Source organism: Manis pentadactyla, chromosome 10 (assembly GCF_030020395.1).
Source record: "Manis pentadactyla isolate mManPen7 chromosome 10, mManPen7.hap1, whole genome shotgun sequence".
Classification (NCBI taxonomy): domain Eukaryota; kingdom Metazoa; phylum Chordata; class Mammalia; order Pholidota; family Manidae; genus Manis; species Manis pentadactyla.
In genome coordinates, this window is record NC_080028.1 from 81,540,597 (window position 1) to 81,563,842 (window position 23,246).

Below are 23,246 nucleotides of genomic sequence, written 5' to 3' on the forward strand. Positions count from 1 at the left end.
CCTTACCGTCTTCATTAAGTGTTATGAATAATTTTTGCTTTAACACCAGTGAATGAATTCCCTCCTCTTTCCTACTTGGGATTCCAAACCCAGTTTGAGCAGAACTGCCCCTATGGCCTCTGTTCATTGTTTCAAAAGGCCTGCGGCCTTGGTGGCCAAAACTCCCAGAGGCGCCCACACCACTTAACATCTGGCAGGAGTGAGGCCTCTGCGCTTTGCTTTAAAACCCTGGCCCTTTTTACTCCCTCAGGCCACGGATGCTGCACTTGGGGGCTCCAATTTAGGATCTATGCCTTCCCCAAAACACACATATTTGGCCACTTCAGTTCACTGAGCCCCGGTTTACCTCTCTGTAAAAGAGGAGGACTAATAACCCGGGATGGATTAGACAAAACGGTGGATGAGCAGCTGCCTTGTGCACGCAGTACCGTTGCAGGGCAAATCGCAGGCGCTACCACGTGGAGGGGGAAGCTCGGCCCTCCCGCGGCGCCTCCTCCTCCCGCCTTTAAAACGCTATGGCTGGACTGGGCCGCGCATCGATCACTCGGCGCTCCGCTAGGCACTCTGTTGATCAGACGAGCTCTGAGTGACCGATCATCCCCGCGCAAACCTGGCTACCAGGAAACGGGGAGAGCCGTAGTGTTGGGACCGACAGGAACAAGTCGTCGCCACCCGCGAGCGACTTGACACCGTCCAGTCGAGACAGGTTAGTTTGAGCTGCTCCAGAGGGTAGGTACCTCCGGCTCCTGAGAGGCGGAGAGAACTGCACAGGCGTTGTGTTGAAAGCGAACGCAAGACAGGACCGCCTCACGCGTGCTCCTTGGCAAGCAAAGCACAGCGGCGGTGCTTCAAAGAAGCGAAACTTGGGGTCGGGGGAGCGAGGGAGCAAGAGGAGAGCCAGGCGTGCGCTCTTGGGTGCTCCAACTCTCCAGCGCTGCCGCGGGTAGCATGAGGGCCCCGCGCGCGTACTGCTCTTCTACGCCCGTAATTTCCTTTGCGCATGAGTGAAGCCAGGCTGCTCTGCGCCTGCGCAGTTTTTGCTGCAGCCTCTACGCGACCGCGGCGCTTGGTTCTGCTTTGGTTGCGCCGGCAGGTGGCTGCTGGGTGCAGTTCTTGGGCCCGTCGTTTTTGTCGTTGGCCAGGAGCTAAGGCCGACTGGAAACCCTTGAGCCATCAGACCCCAAATATGGACCGCGAGAAATGAAGCCCCAGCGGAGGCGCCGAACGGGAAGGGTGTGAGTGCTCGGGTGAAGGGTTGTGTCGGGTACGGGGAGCCCCCCAGGCCCCCACGTCTTCAGGACCCGGAGGGGCCTGTGCGTTGGCCGCCTGAAAGAAAGGGTTTTCTAACTCGGTAGGAGTTAGCTCTGAGCTTCGGTATCTCGTTGTAACCCTCAGGACCCAGCAAAGGTAAGCCAGCGTGCTCAGCGGGTTATGGGAAGCCCAAGGTCAGGAAGCAGGTGTTTGGTCCTTGCCCGCAACCCAAACCCGAGTGCCGGTGAATAAAGGTATCAGGGAACTTTTACAAACATCTCTGGAAAGTTTCACAGAGCTCTTTTAGAAAGCTCTTGTTTTTGTAGAATACTGCCACAATAAAATTAAAGAAGTTGCAAACCTAACAGGGAAGCCTGTTTCCAGAAAGCCAGATTCAGACTGTTTATCCTGGAAGCCACTGTGGAGAGCTGCTCATGACCAGCGTGCTGCTGTCAGAATGGATGTTTCAGGAGGTCAGCCAGAGACCTCTGTGGGGCTTTCCAGATGGATTTTGCATTAGACCAACCTGAGACCCTCTGACAATGGTGGTGAAATTCCTGCTAGCAGAAATGAAAGTTCCAAGCAATGAAAAACAAACGTTGGAGAAACTGACAAGAATAAAAAATTTTACAATATAAAAGTAAATATGCTCAACCAAGCAAAAAGGAAAAAAAAAAACTATATACCCCCACGGTTTGTTTGTTAAATTCTATAGTTAATCTGCCTTGTCCTGACCACCAGAAGGCTGTTTATGTAATCTGCCTGTGCCCTTTTGTGTGGAACTCTGGGAGGCCAATTTAAAGACCAGACTATAGTACTACTCTGAAAGGTAGTTTAACACAGTTTATTCTTGACTCCCTCCTCTGGAAGGCTGTTTGTTTAATACAGCCTTTTCTAAAAGGCAGTTTAGTGAAGAACTTTTGGAAGCCAACCAATAACACCAAGACACAAAGCTATGACTGATGCCTTCTCTGAAAAAACCACTTGATATTATCAAGAAGGCTTTTTATCAGACTAGTACATGAGAATCCTGGAAGACTGATTTGTAAAGCCAGGACATGAGGCTATTTAGAGAAGCAGTTTCACATACCCTGTACCTGACCTTCACTGGATAACCAAATCAAATGGTTGGTGTGTGAAAACTGCTGCTTAAAACACATGAGGCCAGCTTTTCTGGAATATTGTTTCAAATAGCCAACAAGGTGTTTCATCCTGCCAGCAAAGGCCCTTTCTCCTATATGGCCATTTCACATAGCTAACAGGAACAAAGGAGCTGCTCCCTGAAGAGTTGGTTGACAGAACACACAGAACATTTTGCTGGCACTATAAAGAAACCATGGAAGATTGGCATGTTAAACTAGGACAAAGTCTGGACTTTAACTGGCCCTCGGGCAGAGGCCCAACATGTAAGGAAACCCCTTTTTGAAACAGGTCATAAGGCCACAATGGAAGACTATTTCATATAGTAGGATGTGGCTTCTCCCCGGTCTTGCCAGTGGGTCTCAATCCCGAGCAAGTTCACTGCAGATTCAGTGAAACCAAGGAATGAGAATGGAATGTTCTTGGGTAAAAGGGTTTATTACCTGGCTTGTTTTCCCGGCGATAGGTCAAGCACTAGAATTACATCCGCATCCAACAGTCTTTAGGTCTATAATTCTCCTGCATCTCTGCCTCCACCCAGAGCACTGGACAGAGCTCTTTATGTAGTGATTTAGTCAATAATAGCTTATTGCCTATGGGTGTGGAAGCAGTAGCCTAGCAGCAGGCCAGTTACATCATCTACTGGTTTAGGTTCAGGTGAGGATCCTGGCCATAGGCACCTCAACTTTCCCCACATCCCCCAAAGGCTGATTGATAAGGCAACTGTTTAAAAGGCCAACTCATGAATGGTTCTGGGAAGCCTTTGGAATGAGGCCATAAGATTACTCAGCTGGATAATGGCTAGCATGCCTCCTCACCAAGGAAAGTCTCTTCATACTGCCAATATAAGGCCCTCTAGGAGGCTAATATTTTAAGGTCAGTCATGTATCCCTTTGGGAGGTTATTTCAAGTAGCTAGTCTAGAGTTGATCTGAAAAACCGTTTTTAAAATGAACTCACAGCTATCCTAAAGCTCCTGCCTTTAGAAGACTGTGTGATGCAGTGTTAACAAGTATCTCTGAGGCCTTTTTGTAAGGCCATTCACTGAGGAACCCTGAAACAAAAATAAATTGTCAAGGCTATTTTATGTGGCCAAGAGGAGACTGCATTATACAGTCAACTGGAGGCCCTCTTTCCCAGAAGGCTGGTTCGTGTTGCCATCTACATGAGGCAATCTGCAAGGCCAAGTTGCAAAACAGTATATGAGGCCACCGTTGGAGGCTGGCTTTGTAAGGCCTTTGGGAGTTATGCGAGGGGTTATTTTGAAGAGGCCAGTTTACAAAGTCCATAGTCTCCATTCCAGGAAGCTAGTTTATAGCCTGTTTAAAATCCTCTGGAAAGCTGTTTTATAAGGCCACCAAGAGACCAATTTATAAAGCTGGTACATAAAGTCCCAGTGGAAGCCATTTTTATAGTAATGCAAGTAGTCTAATGGGAGGCCTTCTTACAGACCTTCATGAGAAGCTGGTATGCAAGGCCTCTGAGGTCTTGGGTTGCTCAAGATGAAACTTCTTGAGTTTGCTTTATAAGATATGTGAGACACTTGAGGGCATGAGCTAGAAGCCACTTAGGGAGGCCTGGTGATGGGTACACATGCTACTCTGTGTGTGGTTAGTGAGTGAGACCACACTGGAAGGTCAGTGTAGAGAAAATGGAAGTTCCATGGCCAGGCTTCTCACCTGACCCTGGTCTGCTTGCCCACTGCACATGTGCAGTGCTCACAGGCACAGGCTTGCACTGTGAGCAATAAGTCGTTTTTGACTCTACATAAAAGAGCTCCACATAGTGTTTGGGGCTGAGAGGCCTAGAGGCTTGTTGCATACAGACTTGCCCTGAGGACTGGATTCTAGCGCTGGCCTGCCTCTATGAGAATAAAGCTGAGTATAATCCTCTCACCCCCACTGTTCATTGTCATATTTTGGTCTTGGTCGAATCCAGAGTGAACTTTCCCAGGACCAAAACCCTCAGGTGAGGCAGTTGGACTGTGAGGCTCTCCAAGAAGACTATTGGTGAGGCCAACACAAGACATTTACTAATCTTCTAAGAGGCTATTGATAGAATCCCTACTGGTGGACTAACGCCAGGCCACTCAGGCTCTCTAAGTCCCATCATTCACTGAGCCCACTGAGAAGCTTACCCTCTCTGAACTGAGGACTGACAGGATACAAAGTCCAAAAGCTGATGCAGTCCTCACTCCTGAAGCCTAAGAGTGTTCTGGGTAGACACTGACCCTTGCTGTGTAGTTTGGGGCAAATTACTTAATCTCTGCAATCTTCATTCATCTGTAAAACCTCTCATCATAGGACTGTGAGGGATATGTTAATGTACATAAAACATGGCATGTAGGAAAGGGCACTGAGGGTCAGAATTTAAGTCCTGTTTCTTCATAAATGGTTAACCATAGGACTTAAGCAACTCACTTAATCTTTTCTGGACTTTGGCTTCTTTATCAGCAAAATAGAGTGGGATTGTAGGGAAAATCACCACATACATCCCTATCCACCCCAGTATTGTGAGAAATAAATAAAGGGTGAGGCCTGGCTGGGAACCATGATACAGACTACAGAGCAGAGAACAACAATAACTACTGCTGTCACTTCAGGATAGGCCCAGAAAGAGGCACTTCAGAAATAATGGTGATGGATGTCTCAACAGGGCTGCATTTTTTCCTGGGAGCGCTAGGGGAGAATCCATTTGTTTGCCTTTTCCAGCTTCTAGAGGCTGCCCACATTCCTTGGCTCCCTTCCTCCTCCAAAGCCAGCAGTACTGCATTTCTCTGACCATTCTTCTATAAACACAACTCGCTCTGATTCTGACTTCAGCCAGTAACGATGCTTTCAAGGACCCATGTATTAGGTCAGGCCCACCCAGATACTTCAGGATAATCTTTCCATCTCAAGGTCCTCACTCTTCATCACATCTGCAAAGTCCTTTTTGCTGTGTTAGGTAACATTCACAGATTAGAATGTGTATGTCTTTGGAAACCATCATTCTGCCAACCACTCAAGTCATAGGTCCTGCCCATACTCAAAGGGATTAGGTGAGGGTGTAACAGGAAGCAGGGAACACTGGCTGTCCAGTCCACCATAGGGGACTGTGGCTTCCATCCCCTCGCAGGAAGTGAGGCATCTGATGTGGCTTTGCCAAGGCAGGTCTTCATTCGTGCCTTCACCATCTACCAGTGGAACTTGAGTGTCAATTACTTTTACGGGTCAAGTACAGTTCTTGCACTATTAGGTACTATTAGCCACAGAAACCAACTCTGGCTGAATAAATAAAAAGAAATTTCTAGGAAGGCCACTGGGACCCGCAGAATCAGTGGAAATTGGAGAAATGGACTTGGAAAAGAACAAGCACCAAAGTGACTCTGTAACCTAGGATTGGGGACAATAATTGCAGGACCTGAGCAAGAACAGTCTGGTCCAGAAACTGCCAGTAGGTCAGAATGAAATGTTAACTATCTCCAGGTCAGGTGATCTACTTAAAGTTCAAATTCAAGGGAGGCAACTTAGGCTTGTCTGGCTTGGGTCACATACCCACCCACAATATTCCACCAGACTGGTCTCAGTGGTAAGACAGAATTCCTCACAAGGAAGTGGAGGTATGTTAAGAAAGAGAAGGATTCTGAGCCACTGGAACTCAAATATCTTCTACACACTCTGCGCCTGTTTCTGTAACAACAGAAGTTACTATATTAGGGCAAGCTGACTTGTACTGAGCATCATCAACACATTAGTGGCTAAACAATACAAGTTTATTTTTTGCTCATGAAGCATTCCAGCATGAATATTCCTGCTTGGGTGACTGTCTTGGGGCTCTGCGATCCACTAGAGCCTCAAGAGTCCTTCACTTCCTACCAGCAGATAAGGAAATGGTGGAGAATTATACAGGAGGTGTTTATGGGCCAGGCCTGTAAGTGACAATCATTTCCATTGATATTCACATTAGCTAGAACTCAGTGGCATGACATCTAATTGCAAGCAAGACCAAGAAATGTAGTCTTTGTGCACAGGAAGAGGATGAAATAGGTTTTGGTGAGCTTAAAGCAGTAGTTTGTTTTGCAAATAGTTTTATAGGAACTCAGTCATGCTCATTTGTTTATGTACTCCATAAGGCTGCCTTCACCCTATAATGGCAGTGACTGTGTGGTCTGCAAAGCCTTATTTACTATCTGGCCCTTTGTCGAAAAAGTATATTGACCCCTAGCATAGAACAGTCTCTAACAAGTATAATGGCCCCTATTTCCTATCAAATGAGGTTAGTGTATATAACAACTGTTGATATACTACCTAACATTGTAGCACAAATGAGAAGGTGTAATTGTGAGCAATAGAACCTACTCACAAATGAGTACTTAGGCCTAAGAACTGGCCTGCCATCCATATTTAATGCCCAGGCTAATGGCACCAAAGGCACCATGTTTTTCCTTTCTGTATAGGTTTTATATGTTTCTAGTTTTCTTCTTGAGAAGTTACAGTCTCACTCGTCAGTAGCCTTAATTGAGTGCCTGCTGTGAGCCAGACTCTGCTTATAGGTGATGTGAGTCCTTGCCCTGGAGCAGGTCACAAGCTAGTATTGGAGGACAGACATGTAAGCAGGTATTTGTAATACTTGTGACAAGTGATATAAAAGAAGCTCAAGGGCTGTCTGATTCAAGTGCTGTCAGACAGTCTTGGCAGGCTTCACCTAGGGGATCATTTAAAGTGGACCTTAAAGGTTGGATAGGAGTTTGCCAGAGAGGAAGGGTGTTGGAGACATTCTAGATATGTCAATACATGTTCCTTTCCAAACAAATATTTATCTGGTACCCACCACATGCCTGGGATTGTGCCGGGCCCTGGAGATAAAGTGATGACCCCACAAATCTGGGGGCCCTGCCATCACAGAGCTTATGCCTAGCAGAGATGACCATTGTTGAAGAATCATCACAGGTGAGGTATGTGTTATGAAGGACACGTATGGGAAGCTTTGGGAACCTATAGGGGACCAAGTCTGGGCATGGTCTCATTTTTTAGGAAAATACTTAATATATTTTAAATCTCAGTGGTTGACATTTTGGCCACTGGATGTCATCACAGATCTAACATTTTTTTCCCCCAGTTCGATTTTATTGTAGATAAATGTTGGTGTAAAATATATTGTGTGGCGGTAACTTTGATTTCTTCTCCCACAGGCACTTACCAGACTGAGCTGGCAGTGGGCCTGATGGCAGAAGACATCAACCGAGACCCGCTGGCGGGGAGAGGCACTGTCTGGGAGGCCCTCTGGGCGCTCCTGCCCCCCAGTAAAGATGACCTGACACTGGGGCTCAGTGAGAGAGTGGAGAGGAGCATGGTGATGCTCCTGCAGCGAGCCTCCGACCTCTTGTACAGGGGCAGAGGGCATGAGTGTCTGCAGACCAGCGAGGTAATCCTCGACTACTCCTGGGAGAAACTCAACACAGGGGCGTGGCAGGATGTGGACAAAGACTGGCGTCAGGTTTATGCCTTTGGTTGCCTTCTGAAAGCCGTGTGTCTGTGTGAGGCCTCCAGCGACAGGACTACTGTGGCCGCAGCCCTGAAAGTCTGCGACATGGGCCTGCTGATGGGGGCCGCCATCCTTGGGGACATCCTCATTAAAGTCGCTGCCGTCCTCCAGAGGCACCTTCTTTCTGGAAAAAGGCCTGCCCAAGGCCCAACCCAGGAGCAGCCCAACATAAAGGTGTGTGAGCGGGGTTGTTACTGACCACACCTAACATAATCCAAATGCCCTGTTCCTAGAAGTAGCAAGAGCTCTCCCCTGGGGTGAGGCTTCATGGCACACTGACTGCTCAGGCTGAAAATAGTGTCTCCACCGATTTGGAAATGGAAGAGCGTGGTCTATTTTCTCAAGTGGTTTTTTTTTCCCCCAGTTTTTGTAAAAGCAGTGCCCTTTCTGGCGAGGTTGGGGGGAAGCTCTGGTTCCTCGAGAAGCAGCTCACTGGGATGGTGTGGGTGAGAGCCGTGGCCCAGCTCCTCCAGCTTATTCTGGTCAGCTGGCTGAAGAGTCACTCCCCATTCGGCTGCCTCTGTGCCTGTGCTGCTGAGTTTGGGCAAGAATCTACAACTGGCTACCTTCAGTTCACATGTGTGGTCAATCCTGTCCTTTAGACCCTTGTGTTATTACTGGAATCACAGTGCCTGTCCCCAAAATACTACAGACACTGAGAAGACTTCCGAGCCCAGTGCTGACCTGCGGCCCTCACTTACAGTAGCTCTGGACAAGTCTGTTCACAAGGAGGAAGTAGATCTATCAAACTAGCATATGGGAAAAAGTTTGGCCTCACCTCTGCTTAAAAAAAACAAAACGCAAAAACAGGCACCCATTTTTGGCTGTGCAGTTACCACTCCAGGTTTTATGCAATGCCCAGCATTGCCAAGGGTGCCATGGGGCTAAGGACATGGTATGTTGATTGACCCCTCAGAGGGCAGGGCACACATGCAAATCAAGGGACAAATACCTGTCCCTTTCGACCCAGGGGTTGCACTGCCCTTTCCCACCCCAAGTCTGTCCCAAGGAATACAGAGGTGGCTTCATGCCAAGGCGGTGCTTATGATGTGGGTGGTGTTGGGCAGTGTAGTGCTAAGGGGGAGACCTCGGGTTCTGGTGTCAGCCTGCCTGGGCTCAGATTCCCACGCCATCACCCACTGCTGTGAGGCAGGCAAGTGCCCCCTCCGTCCCCCTCACTTGCCTGTAAGGGGTTTGCTCTGCGGCCTTACTGAGTACCAGCCATGGTCCAGATGTGCTGGATGCTGAGGTGATGGTACAGAAGGGCCTGGCCCTGTCCTCTGGAGTTCACATCCCAGTGAGGCTGTAAAACGGTGTCTTCTCTCTGGTGGTGAGCAAAGTAGGGGAGGTAACTTCACACAGGGCAGTCAGGGAGGGCCTCTGATGAGGAAATGTGTAAAAGTGAAAACTCCCATAGCGGCTGTGACAACGAAAAGACAAGCACAGGGTCTGGCGGGGAATGTTAGCCGCCAGTGGGGAGAGCTGCGGTGGGGGGCAGAGGGAGCTGACACTTCACATATGAGGTTTGTCCCCAGTGGTTTAACAGCTTAGAAAACTGAGGCCCAGAGATAGTGACTTGTGTCGGTGCCTCAGCTGGGAGGTGGTTGAGTATGTGATGGGACATTGCAGGGACTCAGTGGCAACATGGAGACTGCTTTAGGTGAACTATTGGGAAGAAGAGGCAGAGTTGTTTATTCATCATGAATATTGCTGCCAGTGGATCAGAGATGTGCACGTGTGAACAGAGGAGAGGGAACATCCAGGAATGAAAAGGGCACTTTTCTGTTAGATGGTCACGTTTGGGATGGTAAGTTTTCCTCAATTGCAAAATTTCTGCAAAAGCAGTATATAACTTTCATAGTGGAACAAACATTGTAAATGAACTGATAAAGAGAAAAACATCCTGATACATGAAGTACCTAGTAGTAGCAGCAGTGATAATGATGATTAATGTTAACTCTTATCACTGTAGTTACTGACACCTAAGCTGTCCTACCGTTGATGCAGATTCCCAGTACAATGCCACAAATGTTTACTTTCTGCAGCTGTTTTCTTTTGTTTTGATTTTAAACAGAAAGCAAGGAATGACCATGTTTCGATTCCAGATGTGAAGTCAGAAGGAACAGTCCCCCGGCTCTACTGTCCATCCCTCCAGTATTTCAGGAAGCATTTTTTGGTTCCCCAGAGGCCTGTGATCTTGGAAGGCGTAGCTGACCATTGGCCCTGCATGAAGAAGTGGAGGTGGGTCACTGCCGAGGGCAGTGAGGTTCCTCTTCCATGTCAGCATCCCCACAGACTCCCTCAGTTTTTCCTCCCATCATCCTCAAGTAACTAGAGCCTCACAGACACTTCAATAGCAGCCCCTGGGCTGGACTGCAAGGGGTTAATCACGAAAAGCACCATGCTCTGGATTGATGTCTGAGCTTGTAAGTCCCTTCCTTCTCCAGCTTACCTGCCCTAAGTAGTTTTTTAGTGAGTGCTGAAGTGGCTCCAGTGTTAAGTCTGTTAGGAAGTTTTGTAAGATCTCAGGAATTCGTGGACCCTCTCAGGGGCCCTCTAGGCCTAAGAGTAGAAATAAGACCCCAGGAGACAGCTGTTCACCTCAGTGGGCTCCAGGTCTCTTGTGTTCATTCCCTCCCTTGTCTGCTGGTCCATCCTCAGAGGTGGGGTGGAGAAATCAGCTCAGGCAGGTGGCTAGTGGCTGTAATGCCACAGCTGTGGAAGTGAGGGGTTGTCTGTAGGGAAGATTGATCCATCAGCTTGTCTTGTTTTGTGGAGGAAGCAGTTCCCACTGACACTTGTGTGAAGAGGACTCTGATTGCCAGAGCCTTCATCCCACAGACATTCATTGTGTTTTACTGCGTACCAGGTGCCAAGACAGGCACCAGCCCTGGTTTCTCTTCCTTCATCCTCCCTGGTTCCATGGGACAGGCTCTCTCATAACCCCCATTTTACAAGTGGGGCACAAGGGTACAGAGAGGTTAAGTAACTTGCCAGAGGACCTCTGCTCTGTACCCAGGGAGTCCGTGCCAGGTCACTGGAGTTCAGAACCCCAGCACTCCACCACCCCTGCACCCAGAGGTTTCTCCACTTAGTGACAAGGTGAGCAAAGAGAAGATGGAAGGCCCTCGGCAAAGGGGGATGGAGCCTCCCAGCAGGATGGTCGGCAAACCAGCTCCAGGGCATCTGTCTGTGAAGCCGCAGAGCTCTGCAGGCCGGCAGCCTGCCCTTGTGCCTGACTGCCCTCCACAGGGAAGCGGGGGTGGGTGGTCCCTGCCTCATGAGGTTCTGTGGAGACAACAGGAGGCCCGTGTAAAGCACATTAAACAGAGTGCCCAGCAAGTCTCAGCAAAAATGACTATAATGACAAGATGTTTTCCTAACAGTTTGGAGTATATCCAAGAAATTGCTGGCTGCCGAACTGTCCCAGTGGAAGTGGGCTCCAGGTACACTGACGAGGAATGGTCCCAGACCCTCATGACCGTCAGTGAGTTCATCAGCAGATACATCGTGAATGAGGTAGGTCGTTTTGCCTGCTTTCCCTGAATACTCACAAGGGAGAGAACGCATTACATTTGGGCAGATAACCTCCCTGTGTTGCAGTGTGTTTACCAGCCTCTGGTCAGTAACCTGGCCAGAGTGAGGAGGGCAGGCTGGTGGGCAGGCAGAACTTGAAGTACTCATTTTAGGTTCCCCTCTCCCCCCACTTTGTTTTCAGTACAATTCAGTAGTTTTTTAGTGGATTCATAAGATTGTGTGGCCATCACTGCTAATTCCAGAACATTCTCATCACCCCAAGAAACCCCGAATTCATTAGAAGCCACTCCCAGTACTCCCCTAGACGCCAGCACCAATCAACCTCTAATCTGCATTCTCTGTCTGTGGATTTGCCAGTTCTGGACTTTTCATGTAAATGAAATCATACAATACGTGACCCTCTATGTCTGGCTTCTTTGACTTAGCACGATGTTTTCAAGGTGCATCCATGCTGTGGCACGTTATCAGTACCAAACTCCATTCCTTGTATGGCAAAATGATAGTCTGTGGTGTGGAGATGCCACATTTTTTATCCATCAGTTGATGGCCATTTGAGTTGTATCCACTTCTTGGCTGGTATGAAAAATACTGCTGTGGACATTCATATATAAATTTTTGTATAGATAAGTTTTTATTTCTCTTAGGTATATACTATAGTAGATATAAATATATATATATATATATTAGGGATGGAATTGCTGGGTCATATGGTAGCTCTGTGCTGCACCTTTTAAGGACCTGCCAGAATGTTTCCAAAGCAGCCACACTATTTTATCAATTCAGAAACATAACAGTGAGGCAGTGGTGGCTTCCTCTTCCCCAAACCTGGCAGAAAATGTAGATTGTCTGCCTTAGAATGCTTGAACCTTTGCTGTGGGCTGAGAACAAGGGAAGCCTAAGCCTGTAAGTGGGTACACTTCCCCTTAAAGGAAGGGGATGTCCCCCCAGCATCTGGGGTCCCAGCTACCTTTCCTAGCCCAGAAACCAGTCCCTTCACAAAGTGTGAGAATTTAGCATCATTTATTCTCACACCGTCCCAAGACCCCACACCCCTAGGCAGCAACAGGCCCCGCTGTACAGTTCTGATTGGATTCAGTCACAGATACTGCAGTCAGAGGGCCAGGTTGGTGACCATGCAGGCAGACAATGTTTTCCCTTGGCCTTCTCTGCCTTGTACCTGAGCTCCTGAGGCACCACCCAGACCCGTGCCCCGGCCCCATCAAATTCACTCCTAAACTTGCAGCCTTCTGCACAGGCACTGGATGCAGGCCTCTGGGCTCACAGTGACTTTTGGTACCTGCCCTCCTGCACTCCTCCCCCACCCCCACTTCCATCCAGCTCACTGTCACACAGAGGCCTGGAAAAGGGAGTGTGGATCAGAGACATACCATGTTGCCATGTCCACCTGTGCTTATAGGAATAAACTCGGCTGGAGAGGCATGTCTCCCCCTCTGCTGAGAAGAAGCTGGTTCCTAGAACAGAGGCATAACCCAGGGGTAGTTCTCAGAGTGAGCAAGAGGGTGGGCTTCAGATTCAGGCAGAACAGCCTTGAATCCAGCTCTGTCCCTTGCTGGCTGTGTGGCCTGGTGGTTCCTTAACCTGTCGGATCCTCAGTGCCCTGACTTTGGATTAGTTAGGGTTAATTAAGGTTAGTTAGTCAGAGGTTACTAACGAGAACACTTAAAAGTCCCAGACCAGCATAATCAGGGCTCAGTTAAGGTATACAGTGACCTCCAAGCCAGAATACATGAGAGGGCAGAGATCACATCAGATCCAGTGATGACCACCACTTAGCACTGAGTCTGGCATATTGTAAACGCTTCTTAACATTAGGCAGAAAGGAGAGAGATGGAAAGACATATTCTTGAGGAACCCAAGGGAGGAGCCTTCATCTGCTTCCACCTTAGACCAGAGCCAGTGCCACTCTGGCTGCAGTTGGGATGAGTGGCCAGCATCCTGCCTGACCTGTGCCATCTGACCCTTACAGAGGCCCTCAGGCATCTTCAGAGAACCCTTCCAGCATTGTGGAGCCCAGTCTGTAAAGCACTATGCCTTTAACAATTGGCAGGAATTTTCACAAAATAATCACCTCCAGTGCAGGCAAGGATGCCCCAAAACAGCAGTCATAGTAATTGCTGGGAAGAGTGTAAATGATTTAACTTTGGGGAAAATAACCTCACCAAAGCTATTAGAATTTAAAATGCACATACTTCTTCATTCAGTTGTTCTACTTTTGGAAGCACATAAATACAAGGAGCAGAACATCAGGCTGTCTATTGAAACACTGGCCAAACCACCTGAATGTCCACCAGTAGTGGGATGGTTGAATTCATGATGATAGATCCTGTCTGTAAAACACCCATCAAAAGAATGAGTCAGATATGTATGTGTGTGCCTAAAGAAACATTCATGATGTGTCATTAAGCGAAAGAAGCAGATTTCAAAGTAATAGATTTGCATGATTCCATTTTTATGTTTTAAAGTCCTCACATGTGTGCAGCCCCTTCATTTTTCCATTGAGGAGATTGAGCCCTGGGCACAGGGTGACTTACTCAGGGAGCCTCAGTAGAGGCAGCACTGAATCCCAAGTCTTGCCCATCACAGGGCTGCTCGGGAGGGAGCCTGTCACACAGGGCCCTGGTCGGAGGAGGGAGACCAAGCAGGATGTGGTGGAAGGCCTGGGTGGCTTCTAGGTCTGGGGGCAGGAGCACCCCAGGGGCTGAGAGTCAGCTGAACAGTAGTACCAGAGGGTGTCTGTCCCGACTGACTGGTTTTCTCTGTCGCCTCTGCTTTTTCTCCTGTGGATTAGCCAAGGGACATTGGATACCTTGCTCAGCACCAGCTCTTTGACCAGGTAAGTCTAAGACCTCACTCCTCTGTCCTTCACACTCTCACCTTCCCCCATTGCCCCACTGGGTGAGGAAGGATGGTTTTCTTAATTGCAGGAAGGGGCAGAGCATCCTTGTTGACTACCCACTGGCACTGCTTCCTGCAGGGAGGCACCCTTTGTGTCACCCTGTTCCCTCCTCACCAGCAGGACTGCAGGCGAGGCCACCCTGGTCTCAGGACAGGAAGCGGGGCACCAAGAAGGCCATAAGCTCCAGGATGTCCCTGGAGGTAGAGCCAGAATTCCAGGTGTGGCCAGAACTGAGAAGCAAACAGGTCCTGGGGAGCCAGGTGAGAGCAGCAGGCTCTGGACTCACTCAGGAAGAACGAGCTGTTGCCTTTCTTGACTCAGGAGTTCCCTGGGTGGGCCCAGGTGCCATCCTCACCACATCTCAAGTGTCTGCCTAGGAAGCTGTTTCCCCAGTGCCTGGGCCTGTGTGCTCCTGGAGGACCAGGTTCAATTCGTCAGGGTCTCCAGCCCTGGCTGGCCAGATTGAAGACCCTCAGGACAGACTGGATTGAAGCCTGAAACAGGAGGGAACTCAGGCTGAGAAGAGCAGAGCTCAGCGAGGCTGAAGGCAGAGGGGACATTCCCAGGGAGAGTTGCCTCATGAACCAAGGGGCAGCAGGGCACAGGGGAACGGGCCCCACATGCTGGGGACATGGACCTGCCGGGGAGGGTTTGCTCAGAAGAGTAGAGCAAGGAGAAGGCCACGGGGGAGGCGGGGGCCTTGAAGGCCAGGCCAAGAACTCAGATTCATCTGGAAGGAAGTGGGGAGCCCCGGGAGATTTGTGCACATGAAAGTCCCCAGTAAGAGGTGGTGGTCCAAGAGAATCCAGCAGGAGAACCAGGGGAGCTCTGAGGGAGGGTGCCTGGGGGCAGGCAGAGGGACAGCGCTGCGCATCAGCTGTGCCAGCCCTTTCTCCCTCAGGAGCCAGCTGCCCAGAAGAGGCCTTCAAGCACGGCCTGGCCAGCAGGGGCATCGCCAGGAGCTTTTCACAGGGGGCCTGGCTCACAGAGCAGTGGGGGCCACGGGCACTGCCTGGCCAATGGGAATGGGAAATCAGGGCGTGTGGTGATTATAGCCAGAGTGATCTTAGCTCTGTTGGAAAAGGACAGAAAGAAATGCCAGAAAAGATGACTGCGACTGTGGGTGGTGAGGTGGCAAGTGGTTTTTCCTTCTCTTTTCTGCAGTTTCCAGTTTTATCTATGGTGAGTATGTACAATCATCATCATGAGAAAAAATAGACTTTGTTTTTAAAATGCAAACAAAATGAGAACAAAGTGAACTGTGGCAGGAATCAGATTGCATTTGGCCTTCTCAGCTGTCTGGCTAGGATGCTGAAACAGTCCAAGCAGGGCTCACCCTGGGGAGATACCTGAATGGTTTGGCTTTTTGCCCACCCCTTTCCCTGTCCCCCACCCCTCACTCTGTCCTTGGGACAGTGGAGACGGCTGGGGCCCTGACCACAGTGCACAGCGTGACTGCCACCCCACCCGCCCACCGCCCCCATGTGGGCTTGTCCTGGGGAACAGGGATAATGCAGGAGTTGCTCCTTTCCCAGACTGAAGACCAAACACATCCAAGGACAGAAAGAGGCAGCCTGCTGAAGGTGGCCAGGCAGGAAAGATGGCTCTTTACATCCACTGCTCCAGGAAGGTGTCTCCAGGAGTCAGCGTTTGGTGGTCGGGAAGAGGAGCAGTACCCAGCCATGTGGCAGATATGTTGCCCATTTTTTGTTGGGTTGTCTGTCATCTTAGGAGTTCTTTATATATGTTCTGGATACAAGCTAACTAGAGAGGATTTTATCCCAGTTATTAACTTTCCATTTTGTTTTCTTCTCTTGTCTCAAAGGAGATGAGAAGGGGCATGCCAGCCAGGAGAACAACAGGAGAGAACTTTGACCTTCACGGGGCAGGGAAGTTCAGCATGGCCAGAGTCAAGTGCATGACAGGGTGGGACAGAGCAAGTGGGACCTGAGGGGGTTGGGACTGGGTGAGGAAGGATGGTTTTCTTAATGTGATGGCAAAACGAGAGGGTTCTAAGTGTTCCCGGGATGGCTGTGGCCACTTTCTGGAGAGGAATTGAAGGTGTGGAAGCAGGGAGAACACTGGGAGGCTATTACAGTGGCCCTGGGAGAGCTGTGCCCTGAAAGTGGAGAGGCTCAAGGTCTGTGTGCACTGCTGGCACCTGCACATGGGCAGCTGGGCGGTGGTGGAGGGAAAGTTTGCAGTCAAGGAAGGCTCCCAAACTGGGACCTGAACAACTGGCAGAATGGAGCTGAGGAATCCAGGAGGGGCTTTGCTGGTGTGGCCTTGGCCAGGCCACAGACACGCGTTGTGGGTGCCCAGCTAGGGCAGCACTCGCCAGGAGGCAAGGACAGCGGCTGAGTCATGCCCTGAATGGGGAAGACTGGTGTCAGGACCGTAGCCAGGGGGAGCTGGGGCCCCAATGTCTGCCAAGTCTGCTTACCTACTGCTGAGGCTGGGGCCCCCTCACCACCTGTAACAGGCACCCCCTGGAGCCTGCGTGCCCAGAGTTGAAGGGCCCGGGGCAGATGGAGGTTGGGTGAGCTGTGGTCTCTTTCACAGGCCTGTGTGTATTGAGACTTGTAGATCCTGCATCCTGTCTTCTCTTGCTGAGTGAAGAAAAGGGGGGCTCTAAGTGATTAGGCTCCCACTGTATGATCCCAAAAGAGCTGCCTATGCTCTGACCTATCATACTGGGACCCAGCCTCCACGGGGAACCCTAAAAGCTGCAGGTAAACTTCGTTCCATGTCCCTAGAACAAGAGCAGCCATTTTTCCATTTCCCTAGAACAAGAGAAAGAAGCAGTTTTAGGAATAGAAGGCAAAGGGCAGGATTCAGCCAAAGATTCCCAAGGTATGTTGTCTGGTGGAGGGCCACCTGGGTCTTTATCTCAAGCGCCCAGAGGTGTGTTTTCACCTCTGCTGTTCGGAGTGCCTCAGGGGGAAAGTCTGAGCACCCCTGAACCCTGGAGCCATCATGCAGGGCACAGAGGGACACCAGGCAGGCCTCTGCACCGTCTTCTGGGTCCTTCTCTACCTATTTGAAGCTCAGTGCCTAAAACCTCTTACCCAAAAACCCCTGACTGACTTCCCTCCCAGAGGCCCTGTGCTTTAGATTTTGTCTACCATGCTAGGCCTGCCTTCAGTCGCATCATAGGAGAATTTCTTGTCAGGGTCTGAGTTCTTGGCCAGTGGCTCTGATTACACCATCTGGTCAACCAGTCACCTTTCAGAATCCTGATGATGTCATCAGGAACCAGTCAGCTTCTCAGCATTCCACAGGGCTAGGGTCTTGTATAATCCCAGCTGGAAGCAACGGTGGGGTGTGACAGCCTTTCCACAGGCCTTCAGAATGTTGCACACAGCTTGAGGACCCCCACAGGCGGGACTGGGAGAGATTGAATGTCTGTGTTAGCCCAAAGCAGCAGACACAGCAGCGTTTCTGCATTTCTGTTGAGGCTGTTTGAGGCAGACTCCCCAAGCTCCCTGCAGGTAGAACATGCCAGCTGCTTGCTGCGATCATTGGTTTCTTAATCAGCAACATGAACTTAGAGTAGCTTCTACCCGAGGATTGGCAGAGTCTCCCTGAGGCACCCCGTTAGGCCAGGGAGCGCTTACTCTGAAAATAGCTGCGCAGAGGAGCAGAGTGGGTCCCCCTTGCGACCTTTCAGGGACCAGACTTAGGGTTCCATTTAACTTCCCAAAGCCTCTGAGCCATTTGCCAGCACAGCAGGCAATCTTGGGGGTAGGGGGCTGGGTGGGGCTGCGGTGTGGTCTGGCTGTGGTGGTGGGAAAGAGCCAGCGTCTCCCAGTGAAGAAGCCACTCACCCTGACTGAAACCACTTCCTGAGCGGACCATCAGAAGGTGACTCCAGGGCTGAAACCCCCAGGGCCGGCCTCCAGCCTGCTCTCTCAGGGTGCCTTGCATCCTCATAAGGCCCACTGTCTTGGTTTCAGCCCTGGAGCTACCTTCTGAAGGCCTGGTAAGGAAGTGGGGAGGCTGAGGGGCATAGGGACACTACGGGGGCATGATGCTTGCGGTTTTAAAGTTCATCTTGTCAGACACTCACCAGTGGTGCCAGGGGTAGGTGAGTGCCAGCACCTGCATCTCGGGCAGCCCTCGTCTGTGCCTGTGAGCCCTACGTCACAGCCTCCTGGGGATCTCCGACACCTCCCCCTGGAGGAGCCCAGCATGAGCTCACTCTCAACTGGATCAAGGACTGTGAATGGTTTTACTCCTTCTACAATTACATCATACACAGTTTTACCCCTGATGCCATCCCTAGCCTGCCTGAGGGTGCCTCCCCACCACTGGGTGTCATCCGTTTTCATCTCTGCTGATCTGCTTAGCGGGAAATGGTGACATGTCATGTGGATTCCTTTGCTAATGGGACTGAAACCCTTCCTTATATCTAATTCATTTTTATATATTACCTGGGTTTTGTCCTTTGGTTATTTGTGTAATTTATGTATTGGGGTCCTTATTGTTTTTCCTTATCATTTTGTATAAACTCTACATTATCCTTCATTTACCATAGTTCAGGTAAATTTCCTACTTTATTGGCCTTTATTATTAACTTATTTAAAGTGTACTAATTGTGATTGCTTTACTATTAGTACATTTTGGAAAATTTTTCCCACCAGAGATTTGATAAATATTCAATCCCTTTTTGTTTTTCTTTAATTTGATTTTCTCAAATATTGAACTCTTTAGAATATTACAAGCTGGTTTATTTTTTAAGTTCAAAGCAGTGGTGTCAGGTTTTTAAAAAAGAAAACAAATATAAAGTATACATGATGTGGAAACAAATTTGAAAATAAAGGCATAACTCTTCCCTAGTGACTATATATTTTTTAACTGATGTTTAAATTCCTGTACAGTAAAATACGGATACAGTTATGTTATCGCCAAAGAAGACAGTGCATATTTGGCCCTTCTGTAAAGTAGTCAGTAGACTTGGCTGCTGTGTCCCATAGGCCAGGCCTCAACCTTCCACGTCTGCTCTGATCCCCACAGATCCCAGAGCTGAAACAGGACATCAGCATCCCCGATTACTGCTGCCTGGGTGTTGGGGAAGAAGACGAGATCACTATTAATGCCTGGTTTGGTCCCCAGGGAACCGTCTCCCCCCTTCATCAGGATCCCCAGCAAAACTTCCTCACCCAGGTTAGAGTTGCTCCAGAATATGAGCCTTTTCCCCCTTCCTGGCCCAGCCATGTATGGCCTGGCCTTATTATCCATGTTCAAAATGAACCACTGACAGGAGGGACAGGACAACAACGAAAATGGAGAAGTGGGACCAGGCCTTGGAGTGAGGCCCTCTGTCTGATCAGGGCTGCTTCCAAGAGCAGTTCCTTTGGGATCCTGGCCACCTCATTTGGGCAGAGCATGTGTGGCACTTTTCTGGATGGAGTGAGTGCCCTCAAGACTGCCTCTTTCTCTGTCCTTCCACTGCCTGCCATCCACCAGAACCAGGCTAGCTTCTCCCTGCCAGAACCTCCTCTCCAGTAAGAAATGGCTTCTCAGCCCTTGGATGGTTTTTCCTGAGACCCAGACAGAAAAGTGTATGTGTTTGTTGAAAGGGGAGGGTCATCTGTTGTAAAACCACCTTATTTTTCATAGAGAGGTTTAACAAATGAGAACATTCTTCCAACCAAGTTGACTGGCCTACAGAAGCAATAGACAAGCTGCAAGCAGGGACTCAGGAGACAGACTGCTTGGCATGAACACCAGCTGTGTCACCCATCAGCTTTGTGAGCTTGGGCAACTCACCCCTCTATGCCGTTTCCTCATCTGTGAAATGGAGTGGTGATGAGCCATCTCAGGGTTGTGAGGATGAAACAAATTAATATACATGAAGCACCTGAGAGTGGGTGGCACAATCAAGAGCTTAGTTATTGGCTACAGTCATGAAGCTATTGATTCATAATATAGTTGGAGGGAAAACATGTGCTCAGAACTCTAAGCATGTGTGGTGGAGACAGGTGTAGGGAACAGCATGTGGAACAGAGGGGCAGGAAGATGTTGGGTACAGAGCCCTGCAGTAGGGTGTAGGCAGCAGTGAGGTGGAGACACCACTGACAGGGTCGCTTTCTTTCCAGGTGATCGGGAGGAAATACATCCGGCTGTATTCCCCACAGGAGTCAGAGGCTTTATATCCTCATGATACACACCTTCTTCATAACACAAGCCAGGTGGGTACTTGGGGGCCGGTGTGACATTGCAGATTCTCCCTGACCCAGTCTCAGACCAGGCAGATGACTTCTTGTGTTGTCTGCAGGTTGATGTGGAGAATCCTGACTTGGAGAAGTTCCCCAGGTTTGCCAAGGCTCCGTTCCTGTCCTGCATCCTGTGTCCTGGAGAGATCCTGTTTATCCCCGTTAAATACTGGCATTATGTGCAGGCTCTAGACTTGAGCTTCTCTGTCAGCTTCTGGTGGTCATAGGCAGGATTAGAGGAAGGAAGGGCCTGAAATGCCAATAACACTTGTGGATTCCCTCGGCACTGCCCTGTGCCAGCCGGGTACTGGGGCCTGCAATTGGAAATCAGCTAACCCGAGCCTGTGCCCTCAAGAAGCCTTTGCTGGGGGCTGATCTGGGGCACTGGGCAGACACAGGGTGAAAAGTAACCAGGCAGGGGCCTGCACCAGGCCAGGTGTACACAGCAGAAGCCAGCCAGCAAGACCCCAGAAGGACCTTCCAGGCTGACTGCCCACATGGGGACTCATGGGTGGGCTTCATGAAGCCCAGAGTATTTAGGAAATGGGCAAGCAGTTTGCAGTGTTAGAGCGTGAACGCTGAGGTTGGCTTCAACCTGAGGTTGGGCCTGGATTCAAACACAGCCCTACGTGACGGTGTCTGCCATCGAAGTCGAACAGTCTGAAAGGGAGGTGTGGAGCTGAATAAATGTACGACTCACTCTGAGAGGACACCCAGTCACGCCGGAGCGTAACATATTGCCTTTATTCTCCTCTTTTTATACACACTCAGGAAGGGCAGGTTAACCAGGGATCAAGAAACATGTGCTTGAGTATTGACATACTTTTTTACAAAACAAGCATACTCTGTCCTCAGGATAGATCCTATCTCAGCACACTCAGACTCAACATCTAGGACTTATTATTGTTCTTAGTGAACTCCCTTATCCCTGCCCGTTCTTTCACCCCAGTCTCTCAGCTGTCCTCTCTCAGTTCCCTTTGGGTTTCATCTGTCTCCAATACCTACAGCTTAATTGCCATGTGATCTGGGGCAAGTTACTTCAGTGTGTGGGTGTGTCCATCTGGAAAACAGGGCAGTGCTAGTCCTCACCATAGAGGGTTCAAGAGGTGGTGTGTGTGGAGCCCCTGCTGGTCCATGAACGTTAGCTGTTGTCTCTAATCTTAATAAGTATTATGATTGTCACATGCCTTTTTGTCATGACTGGGTCAGCAGAGTCTGGAGAGAGGTGGCCCTGGACACAAGGAAGGATCCTCATCAGCTTGTTGAGCTCAGAGCAGGCAATGGGAGGTTGGAGGAGGTTTCTGTTGTTACTGAAATAAACAAGCTTCCTTCAGAGAGGTGTGAGGGTGTTCTAGATGAATTTCCAACTGGTCACCCTCCCAGTAGCTGGTTCCTGAATAAGAACCAGCACCAGTGCCCAGAAGACCCCTCCTTCCCCTGTAGCCTCCACCACACAGGGGTCTCTACTGTCAGGGGACTCTGGCCTTTCCCCTTTGCAGATACCCTTGTTCCCGGGGGAGAAGATGCCCTGGCAGGTCAACTCCATATCCTTCCAGCACCATGACCCATAGACTTAGAAACCCCAGGGAAGATTCTGGCAGCCCTGGCACCTAAGCACAACCAGGGACTATTCTGTAGCCTGGGAATGGCAGCTCTGTTTGACCAGGCGTGGCTCCCCCACACCTCCACCCCCAGTAATGAGGAGAAAGGGGATTTGAAAGCAGTAGTACCAGGCCAAGGAATTTGAAACTTCATGAAGTAGCTCTTTGGGCTTCAGAGTTTTGAGCCAAGAGACCATCAGATTATGGATCTGTGCAGGCTGACTGTTAGCCGGCAAGAAGACAGCCGACCGTGACACCTGCAGGAAAGTGGTGGAATTGATCCCACGGGTGACCTTGGGTGGGGCAGTGGGCATGGAGAACGGGCAAATATGAGAGCTATTTAAGAAAATGGAATCCACGGCTCTGTGAGATTTATTCCCCAATCTAACATTATTAATAGTTAATTTACCTAATTTTTCAGATGAAGAAACTACCAAATATCAATGCCACTGAAGGTAGTGAGGCATAAAATAGGAATGCCACTGTGCCTTGCACAGCCGCCATTGATGAGGAATGGTGGCTGCCAGGAGCCGTAACTCAAGAGGCCTGCCTGCATAACACACCCCTTCCCAGCCCAGGAACGGCTGCGTCACCCCAGCTTCCACCAGCGGCCCAGCCTGTACAATCCCATCTGTCCCAGATGTCAGGTCCCGCCTGCTGTGAGCTGTGGTTGAAGAGAAGCAATTTATCGTAATGCAGTGATTCTATAGTTAGGGACTAAAGAAAACATTCACTGAAACGTGGTATCAAGGCCTGGCCACCTCAAGTAAACGTCCCTTGTCAGACAGGAAGATAGCAAAAGGTGAAATCTCTATATGCCCCTTAAGGCAAGGTGCCAATGTTGCTGGTAATCCTGGCCAGTTAGAGGCTGGCTTTGGCTCTTAAGAAATTTGGACTGAATTCAGCTGGACTAAAAGTACCAACCAGCTGTTAAGAGCCAAGGAGAGGTGCAAACACCAGGACCCTGGCCACCCACTGGTCGGGGATGTAGAGCAGCCTGTGCAGTATACAGTGACCTGTGTCAGATAATGACAGCAAGACATCAGGCCGGAGGACT

General features: G+C 49.7%; 1 protein-coding gene and 1 long non-coding RNA gene across 7 annotated transcripts in view; one reads left to right on the forward strand and one right to left on the reverse strand.

The window, feature by feature from the left end:
- LOC118928064 (uncharacterized) overlaps positions 1-997 on the reverse strand; it is a 59,901-nt gene extending 58,904 nt beyond the window's left edge. For both annotated transcript variants that reach the window (XR_008992151.1, XR_008992150.1), the window contains exon 1: positions 738-997. This is a non-coding gene — a long non-coding RNA (uncharacterized LOC118928064). The remainder of the gene's footprint in view (positions 1-737) is intronic.
- On the forward strand, positions 473-21,414 carry KDM8 (lysine demethylase 8). Of its 5 annotated transcripts, none has more exons than XM_036916896.2 (8): positions 496-706; positions 7,564-8,090; positions 9,991-10,157; positions 11,303-11,435; positions 14,263-14,307; positions 19,387-19,536; positions 20,472-20,564; positions 20,651-21,414. In XM_036916896.2, exons 2-8 carry the CDS (start codon positions 7,596-7,598, stop codon positions 20,813-20,815), a joined length of 1,248 nt encoding a protein of 415 aa, XP_036772791.2. In that variant the 5' UTR covers positions 496-706; positions 7,564-7,595; the 3' UTR covers positions 20,816-21,414. The 5 variants fall into 5 exon arrangements, with proteins under 5 accessions (XP_036772792.2, XP_036772791.2, XP_036772794.2 ...); XM_057487061.1 differs by lacking the exon at positions 496-706 and adding an exon at positions 1,039-1,235; XM_057487060.1 differs by lacking the exon at positions 496-706 and adding an exon at positions 1,247-1,407.
- The last annotated feature ends 1,832 nt before the right edge of the window (positions 21,415-23,246 follow it).

What these genes read in the sequence shown, in the direction of transcription:
- KDM8 (XM_036916896.2), top strand. Translation starts at nt 7,596, where the DNA reads ATGGCAGAAGACATCAACCGAGACCCGCTGGCGGGGAGAGGCACTGTC. An exon ending in GCAGATACATCGTGAATGAG is followed by an intron (nt 11,436 to 14,262) that starts GTAGGTCGTTTT and finishes CCTGTGGATTAG; the next exon opens with CCAAGGGACATTGGATACCT. An exon ending in AGCACCAGCTCTTTGACCAG is followed by an intron (nt 14,308 to 19,386) that starts GTAAGTCTAAGA and finishes TGATCCCCACAG; the next exon opens with ATCCCAGAGCTGAAACAGGA.